Here is a 17,184-nt window from a genome sequence, read left to right as displayed (position 1 = left end):
CATCACTAGATAGTTGGTTGTACAATCAATTGATATCAGTTGACCAGTTGTTACTTCAGTTTACATATTTATTCCTCCCTCCATCTTTGTGACTTGGGTGTGAGAGTGTGTTCTGGCATGGAGTTCTCTTTCAACTAAGGTTTGACCGAAGAGCTGTATGACTAGGCCGACAGACAGCTTGTAGGCTAAGACTGAAATGTTCAGCTTTGTTATATTGATTTTGATGTTCATGAGCTTCTAGTAGTCACATTTTTTTTCTCAAAAAATTTCTAGGAGCCACATTAGTGATGATGAAAATATACTGTGGTACTGCTCTGTCACCTGCAGGTGCAGCCTGCACATGTTATATAGTTTATGTCATTACTCATGAGCTTTTGAAATTGTGCACAATCATTTGAACCTTGAGCCTTGATCTGTGATTTGATGACATGATGACCCCATTAAAGCTGTCTAAGGTTGGTCAGACATTGTAGTGTTTCAGTGTCTATTGTAGCTTGTGGTATATCTTGTTATAAATGCTTGTCTGTGTTCAATATAACTTGATCTTTTAAAGGGATGGTTAGAAAAATTATCATTTTATGCCATGGAAAACATTGTTTATGCATGTTTAATCTCAGTCCCGAGTCTGGCAAACCACAGTTGTGGCCCACATTGCAAAGTCATGTTCTTGATTTCAAATGGGTGGTGGGAAGAAGATTTTGGGCAGCAGCTGTTTAATGAGTGCTACTTCGGAACTTTGTGCAGGCTGTTGAGTCCAGGACTAGATAGCTCATGTTCGCTCTTTGTTGAACGATACATTACTCAGCTGATACAGAAATTTCCATCACAAATTGCCCCACATTTAAAGGACCTTGTAGCAGCAGTTGTGGCACGCATGGAGACTTCTGAAATAATGGAACTGAAAAATTCCCTGCTTCTTGTGTTTGCAAGGCTGGTACTTCCTGTTGTTTTCCTTTTGTTTTTTGTATCAATGAATATGTATTTCAGCTGTTTTGACATGAGTTCCAACAGGTGCACATGAGTGTGCCAGATGTTGGACAGCTGCTTAATTTGTTGGTAGAAAGCCGAGCCAACGGATATCAAAACTCTCTTGCGTATGTGATGTCAGAATGGACCAAGCAGCAAGGTGGCTATCAATCAAGAGAATTAATTACCTCGTCTTTATTACAGAATAGACAATGTTTTCAGTATCTTGGTTTAATTACAGGAGAAATTCAGGGTTCTTACCAAATAAAAGTCACAACTACAGCTCTTGCTCTGGTTCTAGCTTCAAAACATCCAGAACTCTCCAAAATATATGTGCAAGGTTACTTTATTCAGGTAAGGTTTTTTCTTGCTAGGGTTTCTAATACTCATGCAGATTGGGCATATGGGGACAAACTTTCAAGCATGACTTTCTGCTCATCTATTAGTGGATACGTGGTTACTCCATTTTACTTGCAGTCCAGAGTGAGTGGGATTATTACACGCTCCAGGGCGAAGGGAGCACCCGAGCAATGGAGTTCTTTGCCTTTACCTGTTAAGGTTGGAAGCTTCAACATGAATTTAATGATTTGTTTCCACTGCATATTTAATGAGGAAGAACAGTACAATCTTACTTGTAGGTGATATATAGTCCTTGTAAGCCCAGTTTGACACTTAAATGTGACGTAGCACCCCTTACATTCAAACAAAATTAACTGAGACCCAAACTGTCAATCTAATAGCCAGGTGACCTTTTAGCTAACTGTCGAGTGTCAACTAGGTTCTACCCTTTCTGATACAAATAGGCTTCATGGCTTCTGATCATAGCTCTCAAATGTCTCTAAAAAAAGGGCACAATGCATAATCGTTATAAGTTGTAGGATTCTCAATGTTCAACCCTAAGGCAATTGATGAAACTTTAGACAAAGCTTCTGGAGCTTTAATGAGACCTTATACAATCTAGAGTATTTATTTTGATCTTCACTATGTGATAATAGGTCAAATGTCACATGTTGATCTGGGTTGACCTTTTATGCTACATGGAACATCCTTGATCCAGGACCCTCGGTTTGTCTAAAAAATGCTCCTGAATGCTAGAATCAAACTTTGTGAAATTTGATTAATCATCATGTGGCTGGGATGTATGGAACTATGGCCCATGAGTTTAAGGTTCAGATAACATCACTGAAAACATTCCAAGGTACAACACAGTTAAGATCTTCTCAATTTTCTTGAACCTGTGTCAGATAGTCAACATATTCTTGCATTTTCTGCTTTAATAGATTCCATTGTTGCTGTAATTGCTGGTCATACTGATTATAATAGCACTGTATTCTACTGGTCTGACAGTTGTTATCATTGCTGGTCAATGTGCTGATTGAGATGCAAGAGCAAGGGACTGCAGACCCAAACGAGGTTTTTGCTTACACTGATTTGGGATGTTGAGCTGACATAGCAGGGGTAGAATGCTGGGCATATTCTTCACATTGTCTGTTTTGTCTTGTGTCTATCAGGATGATGATAGTTGGGAGGAGGTTGATGAAGAAGATGGTGATTGGGAGAACGGAAATGAAGTGACAGAAGAAGCCAAGCAAAGCCTGAGCACCAAATCTAATCACAGATCAGTGTTCCAGTCCTTGGAAGATGTGAGCCATCTTCTAACAGATGAGGTAAGTCTACCTGTCTCAATGAAAGAAATTTCTATTTTTGTTTCCTCATAAACAGCCTTAAAGCTGTTGATGATGTGTCTTTATCAAAGGTTCAAGAAGGAGACTACAAAGAGGATCCTTGTGCTGCCTCAGATCCCATTAATCAGGTTCATTCTCAAGCCAGTAAGATCATGTAGAAGGACAATGTGGCTGTTTAAGAGTCTTCTGTATCTTTTTTTCGTTCCTTCTTGATGTAGGTTAGGTCAACAAGGTTTCTGTGCATGTGATGGATTGTTGCAAGTGAGCAGATAAACTAAAGTCTTTCTGGTCATCATTGTTGACAGATCAACCTCGTGACATATCTGGTGGACTTTCTTAAGAAGTTTGCTGCAGATGATAGCCAATATTTTGGTTTGCTTTGCCAGGTGTTATGGCTTGGACTTCGAGATGTGTCTTGAAGACTTATCTAGATGTGCTTTAATAAATTTAACAGTAGGATGTGCCAAACAAAAATGCTTGACCATTGATGTTTCTTTTTTGAATGACAGGGCTTATCCGATAAGGAGAAGCTTGTAGTGCAGGGAGTGTTGTCAAGATAGCATCTGTTCTTTTGAATTCTTTGGTGACGTGCAGCCCAAAGCTACTTGGGCCAGTGTCCTGGAGGTCAGCTTACACTTCTCAGAGGAGCTGCTCATATGTCTGCCCCTACATGTGTTATGGCACCTGCCAGAAGTACCACATCTGAGCTTTTTGCAGCTCATTGTATTCATATTCATTGTGCCATGGACAGGGTTGTTGTTGATGCCATGTTCAACATGTATTGGTCAAGTTCCAACCACAAAAATTCTAGTTTATATGTCAGAAGTTGTGGGAAATTGTAATTGTGGCATGAGTTAGCCCTCCTAAAGTTCTAGCATCTGATGGCATAGTCAGCTCGAGAGAGTGGTTAGGGCAACTTCCTCCATGATGGGTGTGTAAACATGGTAGGATAGTGTTGGATCATGTCTCTAACTGGCAGGTGGTGAGTTGTCCAACGGGTATGCTGGGGTATCGAAGGTGGCAGCTGCAGTGTGGTGCATGGGCATGTTCTCGAGGATCTCATGTGGTGGTGGTGAGGTCTCAATTGTTTTTGTTGCTTAGTTATGAAGACAAGGTGAAGGTAACTCTGAGCTTGGAAGTGAAATCATTTGTGCACGGGCATGGCCTCCTTGGGGTGTAGTGCATGGTATGTAAGATGTACCTCCCAATTTGATGAAAATGGGATTTAACACTCGTTAAATGAAATGTGTGCACTACTAGACTTATCATTATGTTATCCCAATCTTAGAATCAATCTATACATTGTTGGAGAAATATTTTTTTCAATTACCAATTTCTCATCCCAATTTATGTCGACCTTGGCGAAAGGTACTAGTACACTAGATAAAACTACATATGAAAAGTTATCATACAAATTGGAAAATTTATGATAAAAATAGAGTTGTTTTGAAGCAAAATGTATTGCAAGAACTGTGTAGCTAAGTGCATATAAAAGACAATTATCACACTCACCCATCAAGCTCCTACTAATTTTATATCCCTTTGCTAATTAGCATTCCACACTCTGTGTATTGCCATGGTCTCATAAGGATATCATGGGGTGGTGGTGGTGATGTTTCTTTTTTGAATGACAGGGCTTATCCGATAAGGAGAAGCTTGTAGTGCAGGGAGTGTTGTCAAGATAGCATCTGTTCTTTTGAATTCTTTGGTGACGTGCAGCCCAAAGCTACTTGGGCCAGTGTCCTGGAGGTCAGCTTACACTTCTCAGAGGAGCTGCTCATATGTCTGCCCCTACATGTGTTATGGCACCTGCCAGAAGTACCACATCTGAGCTTTTTGCAGCTCATTGTATTCATATTCATTGTGCCATGGACAGGGTTGTTGTTGATGCCATGTTCAACATGTATTGGTCAAGTTCCAACCACAAAAATTCTAGTTTATATGTCAGAAGTTGTGGGAAATTGTAATTGTGGCATGAGTTAGCCCTCCTAAAGTTCTAGCATCTGATGGCATAGTCAGCTCGAGAGAGTGGTTAGGGCAACTTCCTCCATGATGGGTGTGTAAACATGGTAGGATAGTGTTGGATCATGTCTCTAACTGGCAGGTGGTGAGTTGTCCAACGGGTATGCTGGGGTATCGAAGGTGGCAGCTGCAGTGTGGTGCATGGGCATGTTCTCGAGGATCTCATGTGGTGGTGGTGAGGTCTCAATTGTTTTTGTTGCTTAGTTATGAAGACAAGGTGAAGGTAACTCTGAGCTTGGAAGTGAAATCATTTGTGCACGGGCATGGCCTCCTTGGGGTGTAGTGCATGGTATGTAAGATGTACCTCCCAATTTGATGAAAATGGGATTTAACACTCGTTAAATGAAATGTGTGCACTACTAGACTTATCATTATGTTATCCCAATCTTAGAATCAATCTATACATTGTTGGAGAAATATTTTTTTCAATTACCAATTTCTCATCCCAATTTATGTCGACCTTGGCGAAAGGTACTAGTACACTAGATAAAACTACATATGAAAAGTTATCATACAAATTGGAAAATTTATGATAAAAATAGAGTTGTTTTGAAGCAAAATGTATTGCAAGAACTGTGTAGCTAAGTGCATATAAAAGACAATTATCACACTCACCCATCAAGCTCCTACTAATTTTATATCCCTTTGCTAATTAGCATTCCACACTCTGTGTATTGCCATGGTCTCATAAGGATATCATGGGGTGGTGGTGGTGAGGTCTCGATCGACCATGGAAATTGTGGGAAAGTGGTTGCTCTGATCATCATAAGATTGTTGAATGATGGTGTAGATGGAGGCATCATAGGTTGGATCTATGCTCTTTTCATGAACTTGAAGAGAGGAATACTAAGTTCACATTTGCCTTCATATTAGCATATGCTAGGTGTATTCCATTCTCAATCTCTTCACACACCCCCTTTCCTCGTGTAGGACTGTAGCTTCAATCTTAGCTAGTCGTCCAGTATTATGCCAAGTGCAATCACTTAGCCTACTTTTGCACCTTTGATGAAAACTCTACCCATATACAATGCACCTTCCCTTCAATGGGCACTTCTAATGACGCTCCATTGTTGGGAGTTCCACCCTTATATGATGCACCTTACATTCATACTATATTGTGTGCTATGGCCTTTTGGTGGTCTGTTGCTATGGTCTTATCTATGTAGTGTGTACCTTACGCCTATCCTCCAGTTACTTGATATCACAATATTACCTCATGGTGCTTTGTTTAATGGCAACTCTTATCAACACACAACCCACTTTATTTTTAACCTACCTTGTGCTCTTACTCTTCTAGTGAAGCCACTAGGTACATCTCAAGGGAGTTGAACATAGCAAACCCTCCTAGATGAGTGCTCTCTCCCACACCACCTCTCATGGTCCCCCATGATCGATTGAACTAGGAAGCATGTCATTAGAGGTCCATTTTAAGTAAACCAATTAGTGTATTTACTTTTGGATTAATAACAATAGATTGGATCATCAATTGATGTTTGTGATGCCACTCTAGTGAGAAGCTTGCTTTGAGATATGCCCAATGCAAGTACCTTTTATCAATGCATAAACCTTTCTAGAAGTACATTAGATTTGAATGCTATAAGTTGACAAATAGTTGGTTCAAGTTTTTAGAGATGTTTGGACCCCTTCTCTTTCCAATGGACACTTCAATGTGCACAATAGAATGTAACTCATATAAATGTTAAAAGCGCAAGTCATGTGGTAAAATACCTAGGCACTTCATGACAAACCTAGGCCTTCATACATTGATGACACCAAATGCTCTTTTTGCATTATGAAAACCCATGGGTTGGTTAGAATATAGTTAATATATCTCTTGGAACATAATGCAATATGATAAGTAGACAAATGTTCATTCAACACAAGCCATGGGAAAGAAAGCTAGGAACATACAATAATAAGACCATATATTGTAGATGTTATACCTATAAATGTTAATCTCCACCTTGTGAATTAGTCCAAGTAAAACTAAATATGGAACAATCTATTCAAGCATTGGAAAGAGCATGGATTAAACAAGTATGTACAAGCTAAAAGATAAACAACTTGCCACTTCTCTCCAAGATTTTCAATGCAAGATTTAGAGTTTGATGTTTTGATACCATGTTGAAAAGTAAGAAGGGAAATGGAGACATTATGCACACAGTTAGAACTTTTGTATCATTTGCAAGGTATCAACCAATGATGTGCAACGAGTGGAAACATGTTTTGGAATGTTTTTAATGTGGTGAAAACATATAAATATTGAATAACTTGATTGAGTCACTTGATATAAGAATCATGTGAACTCATTATTCATGGTCCCTTAAGGAAACCCTTAAAAGTAGCACACATATTTTTAGCAAAATCATTTCTACATCTTTGCCATAGTTTAAGAGGTGTATGTACTTTTATTAGAGTGGATTTTGACTTGGATAATGAACAAGTTCTTAAGAAAATGCAAGCTTGTCCACTTAGAGGCTTTTTAAACTTACATTTGCAAAAGTGCAAGACCTTCAGAAGTTAATAGCTTGGTTTTAGCCTTATAATGGTATATTTTCATAGTGCTGAAGGAAAAATAGCTTGATTTCTTGATATTTGATCAATGTTTGAGGTTGTTTCACCAGTCCAAATTGATTTGAGTTGAGATTGTCCATAATGTTTGAACCTAGCAATGAATTTTCTTTTCCCATCCAATCAAAATAAGGATAAGCTTGGACTATCTTTTTCTATCCGATCCTCATAGCAATGGTTCATTTTTAATTAATATTTGCTTCATTGTTTCAATGTCTAATTGGTATTTTAGAGTTAGAGTTGTGAAACATACATAAATATTATTGCTTAGGAATAGTGTTGTGCTCCCCTTAGCTAGTTTTTAATGGTATGATAGTTTAGCAAAAAACTAAGAACTCCACATGCATATTATATTTAACATTCAAATCAATCATATACTCTCATTGTGTTTTTGTAATACCAACGTTTAAGCTTTCTCTTCAAGGCATTACTTGTCTAGATATTAGGGAAGGTAATAATCATCAATATCATATGCATTCTCATTATAATTTTAAAATTTCTTCTTCTTTAGAAATAATCTTTGTGTTTTAAAAATGAGGTCTCTCACATTAAGGAGTGGATTCTAATGTGGTTAGTAGCATGAATTTGTATATTATTTGTGGCTATCTAATCATATTACCTCTTAAATTTTTGATTGAGAAAATGTACTTTTCAGTAGGTTGTGTAAAGATTTATACACTCATTGTGTTTTCATAATACCAACATTTAAGCTTTCTCTTAAAGGCATTACTTGTCTAGATCATTAGAGAATGTAATAACCATCAATATCATATGCATTCTCATGATAATTTTAAAGTTTCTTCTTCTTTAGAAAGAATCTTTGAGTTCTAAAAATGAGGTCTCTCACATTAAGGAGTGTGGTTTGGTCAGTAGTATGAATTTGCATATAATTTGTGGCTATCTAATCATATTACCTCATAAATTTATGATTGAAAAAATGTACTTTTTAGTAGGTTGTGTAAAGATTTACATAATTCCTAGATATCTAAGTGGATTACATTTAAAGTCAAAAACTAGAATAACAAGTTTTTCCCAACAAGAAACGTAACTTATTATATAATTCTTGGATGTTTTCTTGGATTACCATTACAATTAAAGATTAGAACAATAACTTCTTAATATTGATAATGCAAATGAACAATTTCAAAAAAAATTGTTGCAAAAAAATGTGTACCTAGTTACCTTAGAAGAATTTTACAAATAAATATATGTGCTCAAAAGTCTAGCTAGAGATGTTTGAAAGTTGGAAATGAAATCATATACACAAGTGTCTCAACACGATCTAGGAAGGAATGAGGATTTTTATTTTTATTTTGGTTGGGGGAGGGGGGGTATATATTACAACCTAGGGTGGCTTGCTTGCATTGTGAGAAACAAGACATGGCCACCCTAGGTAAGCATGAACTATTACTTTTTGAGCCATTTGTGAGTTGAGGAGTCTTTTTGCATGTAATCCTAATGGTTGCAATATGAGTGCATGATGGATGTTTAGAGCTTTGATAGGGACATATATTGAGAGGCTCTTGCCACCCAATAACCTTTAGTAGGGGGCCTTCTAGATGTGCGAGCTTGTGATAAACCCAATGATCTCCCAAGCCTATAATCGTGTTGCTACAGGCCCAAGTATTAGTGGCTTGGCCAAGATCTCCAAGTTGACCATAGCATAAGAGCCTCGATGATGAAGATTATGTCATGAAACTTTGCCTTATACACCTTTAACTAACTAATTGCTAGTAGAAGCCCCCCCAAAAAATTACACATCTAGCTAGGTTCAACTTGATGGAGAAGATAGCAAAGAGTCACACCAATTGAGTTGCCTTGCATGACTAAAGACAAAGCTTTGAAGTCCCAAGTTGGTGTTGTGGGCAATGCTTCCATGTCCATCTTAGTGCATCCTTGCCAATCAACTCTTGATTGCTAGGTCCCCACATACAACTCGATCGCCAGTTATCCCAAAGGTGTTGCCAAAAGGTCTCGTGAAAAGTATTCACAATGCTATGCTTTACATGATGACTATTATGTGAGAGTGCCTAGCCTATATTAGCTTGCATTAGAACATGTTTGGTGATCTTGGTTGTGTGGGCCAAAAAGCATTGTGGCTTCTTGGCTACTACAATGGCTAGCTAGACCAACTTGCTTGGACCCCACTCCACCTTGTTTAGAGGCCAACTCTCTTGAATCCAAAGGTGCCACTCTTGGATGTCAAACAAGTGTACATATGTGTCTAGTGGCCAGACTTTGCTTGGAGGTTGATGATACAAATCCTCCTCCAAGGGATGTCAAGGAATGCCATACTATGTTGTTCTCTATTGAGGGCTAGTTGGCCACTTTTTTGTATTGAGAATGTGCTCTAGAGGGGCATCAAGTTTTCTTGGCATTTGTAGGGGGACAAACACATGCATGAAAACTATTACACACTCCCCTCCTGGCCTTGCCCGTCTCTAACATCATGTGGTCTATCATAGAATCTCCATATTCGGTATTCTGTAGACATCCCTTTAAACCTTGATAGAGCAAGAAGGGCGAGCTTCACAACCAACCTATTCGATGTGGGAGCACTCTCCTAGCTACAACTTGTCATGATCTTGAATTTGTGGGTTCCAGATGATGAGCTCTCTAGGGCCTTATGCAAATTGTTCCAAACCTATAGAAAATTGCGAGGGAAGGAGGATCTAGGTTACATGGTTGTGGGAGCTTTCACTCAACCGCCAAGACCCACGGACCGCTTATTGTTTCAAGCGTTCCAAGTGAGCTCTAATGGCTATCTCTCACCTAGCCGACGCGCCGTCGATCCTACAAATGCAGTGAACTTACCTTGATGCTCGATCGAGTACCCTCCTCTCTCTTGCACTCCGGTAGCTCCACGATTCTAGATGCTAGCTCAAGCATCCTCAAGCCTCCTCCATCTCCAAGCTCCATCCTCCATAGCCGCGCGCGCAAGAGAAGAGAAGGGAAGAGAAGAGAAGTAGAGAAGAGGAGATGGTGAAGAGCTTCACCCTCTTGATCCCTCACTCTCACACTCCCTCTCTCAAGAGCACACACAAGCAAGAAGGAGAGAAGAAGAGAGGAAGAAGAAGACTAGTTTTGCCACACACCAAAGAATGAGCTCTTCATTCACTTTTCAATCTTATATACAAAAGTGGTCATCCCCTTTTCCCTTTTTTACATGGCCGGTCATAGCCTAGGCCCTGTTTTCCATTGTCCTTTTATCTTCCTCGTTTCCTTTTCACCACCCTTCTACATTTACAAATTGCACGGGTGAGAGCCCGGCACTCTTTTACAAGATTTTAGGGTACGCTTTTTTATTAAAAAATGCGCCTTTCCCTTTTTGTGTTTGCCTTGGACTTTTAAGGTTGTCCTTGCGCTTTTGGCCTTTTCTCCTTTTCTTTCTTCAGTCGGGCTACCTTTTTTCCGCCTTTGCCCTACGTCTTTTCCACTTTCTTTTGCTTTCTTTGTGTTGGGGTTAACATTACCCCCCTCCTAGACGAGTGCCAGTCCCATGGCACTCATTGTCGTAGATAGCAGGTGGTAGCATGCACTGAAGACTTGGGGGAAAAGGACGCCTGGGGCATGTACTGGTGACCGGTACACGTGGGGGTTTGTTGGGGATGCTGCCTAGGACAATTCTTTTCGGGCTTGTCGGATGTTGAGGGGGCAATTAGCGTTGGGGGTTGATGAAGAACGAATGCCACTTTTGTTGTGGTCGTCAACACCTGCAATTGAAAACCTCTTAGGTGGTCTCTCCCTAAGAGTAGTGCTAGTCTTCTGTATTGTGCACAAGACATATTTTATTAGTTTGGGAGACAGGTCAACTCTAAGCAAGCAGAGAGTATTGTCCTGCACTTGAGGACCCAAACTGTGAATATAGTTCAGTGTAGGCATTATGTGAGTGCGGTGCTTGTGCATACTTAGATATTACTTAGTTAGAAGACTGGTCGGCGTGGTGCCTTGGAGAGCAAGGAGCTATGTTAGTGAAAAATGTGTTAATGAGAAGATGGAGTACACTTTTGAAGATTGCTTGGAGACATCGTTATGGGTTTTCCATTGTCGTTGAAGCTTTGTTTTTTTGTTTTTGTTTTTTTTTTTGTCATGATGAGGCGTGGACATGGAGGTAGCAGTACAAGGCATAACGGGAGTTCTACTCCTCATCATCCGAATAGTGGGTAAGGGTGGGTGGGGGGCGGGGGGCCTTGTTAAGGAATTTTCGACTTAGCAAGTAGCCCTTAATGTGGAGGCGGGTTTTGAGGGTGGTGGTAGAGAGAAAGGGGTGGTTGCACTGGGTGAATTTGCTGTCATTCATGTCTTCCAGCAGTGCACCACAGAAGGATGGCAAAAGAGCAGCACGCATCATGAGGCAAGTCATGGTGGTGCTGTCTATGGCATTGGGGTCAAAATAGAGGGGTGGAAGGTGGCGTTCTTGGGGCGTGGGTTCCTGGTGTACTAGGATCGTAATTAGCCTAAGATAGTTACAGGTGGTGATGAATGCTGGGTCGGGGCAAGAGGTGAATTCGTTAAGGAATTTATCTATAGAGCTGTACAAGTCGGGAAGGGTGAAGAGGAGAGTGTTCCTATGGAAAGTGGTATTGGCATTATAAATGATGGGGAAGTCGAACCGGCCGTGGATGGACGGGTTGAAGTCCACTCCTACCCTTCGAGGATACGGCATAAAGGTGGGGTCGTTCCTCTCTGAAGGGAGGGTGTTGCAAAATGCCATCCACGCTTCCAGGTTGACGTAAACAATGTGCCTCCTCCAAGTGGGTTGGCAATTATAGCCTTCCACTGTGCGAGGTACCTGGAGGACTTTGTCTCGCAAAAACTCGCGGTCCTTGGCTCCCCAAGTAGTTGGGTGGGCCTCATGCTCTGCTAACCATTTGGCCTTGAGCCTGGCCCCCATGGCAATGACATCCTCCACCAACTGAATGGGCAGCATCCTATTCAAGGCGGTGGGAAACTTGAAGCGCAAATCGAAGGGGTCTCGGCTATACTCCTGCTGTTCCCAGATAATCATTTCGGCGCGGTATTCGGCAGGGGAGTATTGGGTGCGCAGTGGAAGAGGGGCAGGCTGTTTCTGGACAGGTCTGGCCTTCAGCTTTCTTCTTGCCTTCTCCACCATCTCCTTTCTTCGGTTGGTTTGGGCCACTCTTCGCTCGGCAAATGTGTTAGGGGGTGGCACCTTTGGCTTGTGGTTGAGGGGGTGGTGGGACATATTCCTCTCCCTGAGGCCCTAGGTCAAGCTCCGGTTCACCCATTTCTGTTGGCTCGTCTTCCTGTGTTTTCTCCTCAGTGAACCCAAGGTCATCCATCTCTTGTGCCGTCAGGCCTACTTGTGCCAGATATTTTCTCTGTTCTTCTAGGCTCTGCGGCGGGCCTCCTAGCTGCAGTGGTACGTGCAGGCCCGCTGTGAGAGCTCTGCGCGCAATGGTTAGCTTTCTCTGCACAGCTGATCATTGGTTTCATCTACTTCTGATTGGGTGGCGTGGAGCAGCGTGTTGATAAAAGTGCGCTGCTGAGCTATCATAGAGAGCTGGGCTGCCTCTGCCTGGTTCTCAGCCAGCACCCTATCTCCTTCGGCCTTGGCTAGCCGGCGTGCTAAGTCCCGTACTCTCTGCTCGTTATGATTGGACCATTCTTTTGCCCTTCTCTCCATATCTTCCAGGCTTTCCCCCTGATGGAGGGTCATTGCCATAAATTGTTGTTGCTGGGCTTCGAGCTCATGGTGTAGGCAGGACTTCTCTTGGTGTTCCTCTGCGATCTGCGTATTGAGTTGGTCTAGCTTTGCCTGCAACCTGCGCACCTGTTCTGCCCTTAACTGATCCAGCTCTGCAGCCTCTTGTCTAATTTTCTCAAGCTGACTTTGCACTTCCAGGTTGGCTGCAGATAACTGGTCATTCTTGCGCTGAAGGTGGGCAGTTGTCTCCCTCTCCCTGTTGAGATGCTCCATTAGGATTTTCCTTCTTCCCTCCCGGGTAGCGTCGCGCTCCTTTAGGGCTCTTAGCTCTTCTGCCTCCTTAGTGCTGGCCTCCTCCCTAAGCACAACGATTTCCTTTTGATATTTTGTTATCTGCTTCACTCTGTCCAGTTGGAGGGCGGCTTGTGATTCGCGTTCCGCAGCCAGCTCCTCCACCGCTATCCTCCTTTCTTGCTTGGCCGTTTGCAATTGTGCGAGCAGCTCCTTCACGTAGTCATCGTAGTGGCCTGCTGGAGGTAGGGGGTGGGACATGGTTGTAGTGGTGGCAATCTCTTCCACTTTTTGTCTTTTCACTTCTGGCCCTGGCTCCAGCTCGGCCGTTGCTGCCCTTTTGGCACCTGAAATTGGGGTGGCCCTGGCCGCTTCCCTTACCAACTTTGCAACTAGGTGACCATGTTGCTTTCATCGATTTTTGGGGTGTGCCCCTGGGTGGCGGTGGTAGGGGGTGTCACCATGAGGGGGGTGGCTTGCATGGGTGGCACGAGGAGAGGGGAGACTGGCCTGACTGGGTCTTTTCCTTTCCCTTCTACAGGAGGCAGGTGCACAGTTTCCGGCACACCAGTATTGGGACCGGGTGCTTCAGGTTGGTATGGACTTCTTGCTCCTTCCACGTCTTTTCTTCGTTGTTCCTCGATGGAGCGACGGGTCGCCAGCTCCAAATCTTCTTCTTCCCTCCTTCTCAGCTCCTCCTCAGCTCTCTTTCTTCTTTCCTCCTCTTCCTTTACCGACTCTCTTTGGGCCCATTCGATCTCTTCCTTCTCTTTTCTCCTTCGCTCCTCCTCTCTTTTTCCGTGCAGGGCTTTAGTCCGTTGCTCGGCCTTCCTTTTTGGTGTAGCCTGGGGTTCTCCCTCCTCGTCGGTGTCCGTTTCTGTTTCATTAGATTGCTCTTCCGCCTGAGGCTGGGACTGCGACGGCGGTTCGCCACCTTTCTCGTCATCTCCCTGTTTGTCTTCTCCCGCTCGTCCCTGCCCTATTGCTTCGTGGATGATCGCAGTGAGGGCACCTCCAAAACCTATGGTGGAGGCCTTGGAGGATGAGGCTTTGCGGGTTGATCGGGGTGAAGAGGATTCTCCTGCTACAGCCCTTCCTCCTATTGCCGGGCCTTTGCCGAGGCCTCAATTGTCTTTCTTATGAACCCGTTGAGGTTCACCTCGTCCAGTGCTTGAGCAGCGATGGTTTCGAGTAGAGGCACATTGATTTTGGACATGATGCTATTGTACCGCTGACTCGAAAATAGGGTATGCATCATCTTCGCCTGCAGTTGAATCTCTTGATCGGGGATGTCTGCTAGGCTGACTCCGTCGTTGGTGTGGACCTTCACTTTGTCCATTCCCAACATGGCATAGACGTCCCTTTTTGGTTTCTTCTCCACCTTGTTCGGAAGCCCTAGTGCCCTTTCTATCAGTTCGAGGGTCAGTTCGACCTGCACTTGTCTGGTGGCTTCCCTGTCCCGTACCGTGACGGTGCCCCTGTTTCTGTTGAAGGTGCGCAGGAACTCGACACACAGGGTGTAGTTTATCCTCTGGCCCACTGCGTCCAGGTACCTTTGTAAGTGGCATTGCTCTATAATTTGTTGTACCGCTGATTTCTCAATAACCACGTCTTCCAAGTTGAATATATGGCGGAACTTCAGCTGATTGAATGCTCTTGTTTCCACCGTGAGGTCATACCGCACTTGTTCTTCCTCCGAGAAGGGGAGTTTGCCAGCTTTGTCTTGACCTGCCATGGTCGTCACCTGTGCTTAAGGCCGGTGGGTGGTTGGGGCTTGCTGGAGCTAGAGGTTCTGACAGTACAGAGCTGCAGCTGGGGGCCCGTTTGAGTTGGCAACTCGGGCATTGGTTGGGACGGACGGGTCGGGTTTGATCTTAGGGGCTATGCTACTGCGGTCAGCGGGGTTGCTGAGTTGCGGGTTGGGTTGGTTGGATAATGCCACCTGTGGTGATGGCCGTTGCTTGGGTCGTTGGGCGTGTGTGACGCCCGTGGGTTGACTCGCAGAGGAGTCGGATGACTAGGGTGGGCCCTGCGATTTGTGGTCTTGAGGTGTCAAGGGACAAGGCCTTGAGATCGACGTAGAACTAGGGCTTGTGAAAGTTGGGATTTTGGGGATCCACAGCGAGGCATTCCCCTCATAGTAGCCTTGTGCACGCAGGAGGACTTTAGGGACCCATATTTGTTTAATCACGCGGCGCTTGCGATGATGGCGTCTTGGTTTCCTAGGTTTAGGTTTGTAGGTGTTCCGCGGACACGCGCGTCTAGTTCTAGGCAGTTCTCGAGACTTCTTAGGCACCCATTGCAAGCGAGTCTGTTGGGGCTTTGCTTTGGGTGCGGCGGGCCGCGGTGCGTGGGGATCTGGGTGTGGTAGATATGCACGGCCCCCCTCCTTAGTCCTAGGTGCGACTGTTTCTATCGGTGGCCCCATGAGCGGTGATGGGGTTACCAGGCCCTTGCTGAAAGTTGTGACAATAGGCACGCTCCCGATCCTTAGGGGATGCGTTGCGACTCATAATCAACATTGCAACGGGTCTGCTTTTTAAAGGTTCGCCCGAGCAATGACTCTGTGCTTGCATCCATGGCATTGGGTAAGACATAAAACAGCATGGGAATAGTTTCAGTCTCGATAGAAACAGCAACTCTGCACGTGTCGAGGATCGGGTAGGATTGAGCCCCGTATGGGTTCAATCTGGCTGTTGTGGGATGAAGTATTGGTGCACCAAGTTGGGTCCAATGCTCATGCGTCAAAATGTTAAAATCTGCCCCCTCGTCAATTAGGGCATTGAAGGAGCATGTCTGCGTGGCCGTGACCGTGATGCGGAGGTAGGCGGGTTCTACAGGCTCCTCCTCATTCTTGCAAATTTTCGTAATTGTGGCTACTCGTATTTTGACGGGCGGTTCCACCATTGGTGGTTCATGCAATGGATGAGTGGGCGGGTAGTACTTCTTGATTCGACTGCCATTGAAGAAGCCCATTCCCTCACCATCCAGTGTTTCTAGCTCGACATTACCAGTTCGGCTGATTGTGCGGACCTTAAAGGGTCCGAGACCTCTGAATTTCATCTTTTGCTTATGTCCTTTAACTGAGTAGAGGAGCACTAGGTCACCCTGCTCAAACTCTCGTTGCTTGACATGTTTGTCAAACCAGCTTTTGCGTCGGGCTTTCTCACAGATAAGTGCGTGGGTGGCTAGGAGACGACTTCTGACAGGCGTTCTAGCTCAACCAAGCGCTGCGTCCATGCTTCTGTCCCTTCCCATCGTTCTTGAAGTGCTATCCTCAGGCTAGGGACGAAGAATTCTAATGGGAGAATAGCTTCAGTCCCATAGGTTAGCCTAAAAGGCGTTTGACCGATGGCCGTCTTATAAGCTGTTTGGTAGGCCCACAAGGCTACCATCAACTTGTTATCCCAGTCACTTCGTGAGGCTGAGACTACTTTGGTTAGGACAGTGATGAGAATTTTGTTGGTTGATTCAGCCTGGCCATTATCCTGAGGGTAGTATGGTGAGGATTTGCCATGGATGATGAGAAAGGTGGATAGGAGATGGGCTATCACTTCGTTGATGAAGTGTGTTCCCTGGTTGCTAACCAGTTCGATGGGGCAACCAAAACGTGAGATTACTTGCTCCCATAAAAACTTGGTAGTCGTCCTAGCGTCATTTCTCCACGTGGCTCTCGCCTCCGCCCATTTGGTGAGGTAATCCGTGGCCACCACGATGTACCTGGCTTGTGAATATTGTGCCGCGGGGCTTATGGGTCCTATGAAGTCAATCCCCCATTTTTCGAAGGGTTGGCAAGCGATAACAGGGGTTAACTCCATCTGATCTTTACGAACCGGGACCTTTGTCCATTGGCACTCGTCACAATGCTTGACAAATTGTGAGGCATCGCAGAAGAGTGTGGGCCACCATAGCTGGGACTGCAACACCTTTCGTGCTGTAGTGTCCCTGCTAAAGTGTCCTCCTGCAATACCGTTGTGCGCC

At 44.0% G+C, this 17,184-nt stretch overlaps 1 protein-coding gene across 8 annotated transcripts in view; it reads left to right on the top strand.

Moving 5' to 3' along the window:
* Nucleotides 1-4,039, top strand: part of LOC148014868 (ARM repeat superfamily protein) — a 100,840-nt gene extending 96,801 nt beyond the window's left edge. For 4 of the 8 annotated variants that reach the window (XM_087665485.1, XM_087665482.1, XM_087665486.1 and 1 more), the window contains 9 exons: nt 745-934; nt 1,012-1,126; nt 1,208-1,320; nt 1,444-1,524; nt 2,314-2,379; nt 2,478-2,633; nt 2,723-2,779; nt 2,957-3,037; nt 3,161-4,037. In XM_087665485.1, coding sequence (XP_087521611.1) covers nt 745-934; nt 1,012-1,126; nt 1,208-1,320; nt 1,444-1,524; nt 2,314-2,379; nt 2,478-2,633; nt 2,723-2,779; nt 2,957-3,037; nt 3,161-3,211 — 910 coding nt within the window. In that variant the 3' untranslated portion in view covers nt 3,212-4,037. Of the gene's footprint in view, nt 1-744; nt 935-1,011; nt 1,127-1,207; nt 1,321-1,443; nt 1,525-2,313; nt 2,380-2,477; nt 2,634-2,722; nt 2,796-2,956; nt 3,038-3,160 lie in introns of all 8 variants that reach the window. The other 4 variants (XM_087665488.1, XM_087665483.1, XM_087665489.1 and 1 more) reach the window with 2 other exon arrangements.
* Nucleotides 4,040-17,184: the final 13,145 nt, after the last annotated feature.

This window comes from Lygodium microphyllum, chromosome 24 (assembly GCF_053477565.2).
Source record: "Lygodium microphyllum isolate KBCC chromosome 24, Lygodium_microphyllum_v1.1.10, whole genome shotgun sequence".
In the NCBI taxonomy this organism is placed as follows: Eukaryota; Viridiplantae; Streptophyta; class Polypodiopsida; order Schizaeales; family Lygodiaceae; genus Lygodium; species Lygodium microphyllum.
Note: the sequence above shows the minus strand (reverse complement) of the source record. Positions and strands in the feature narration are given on the sequence as shown.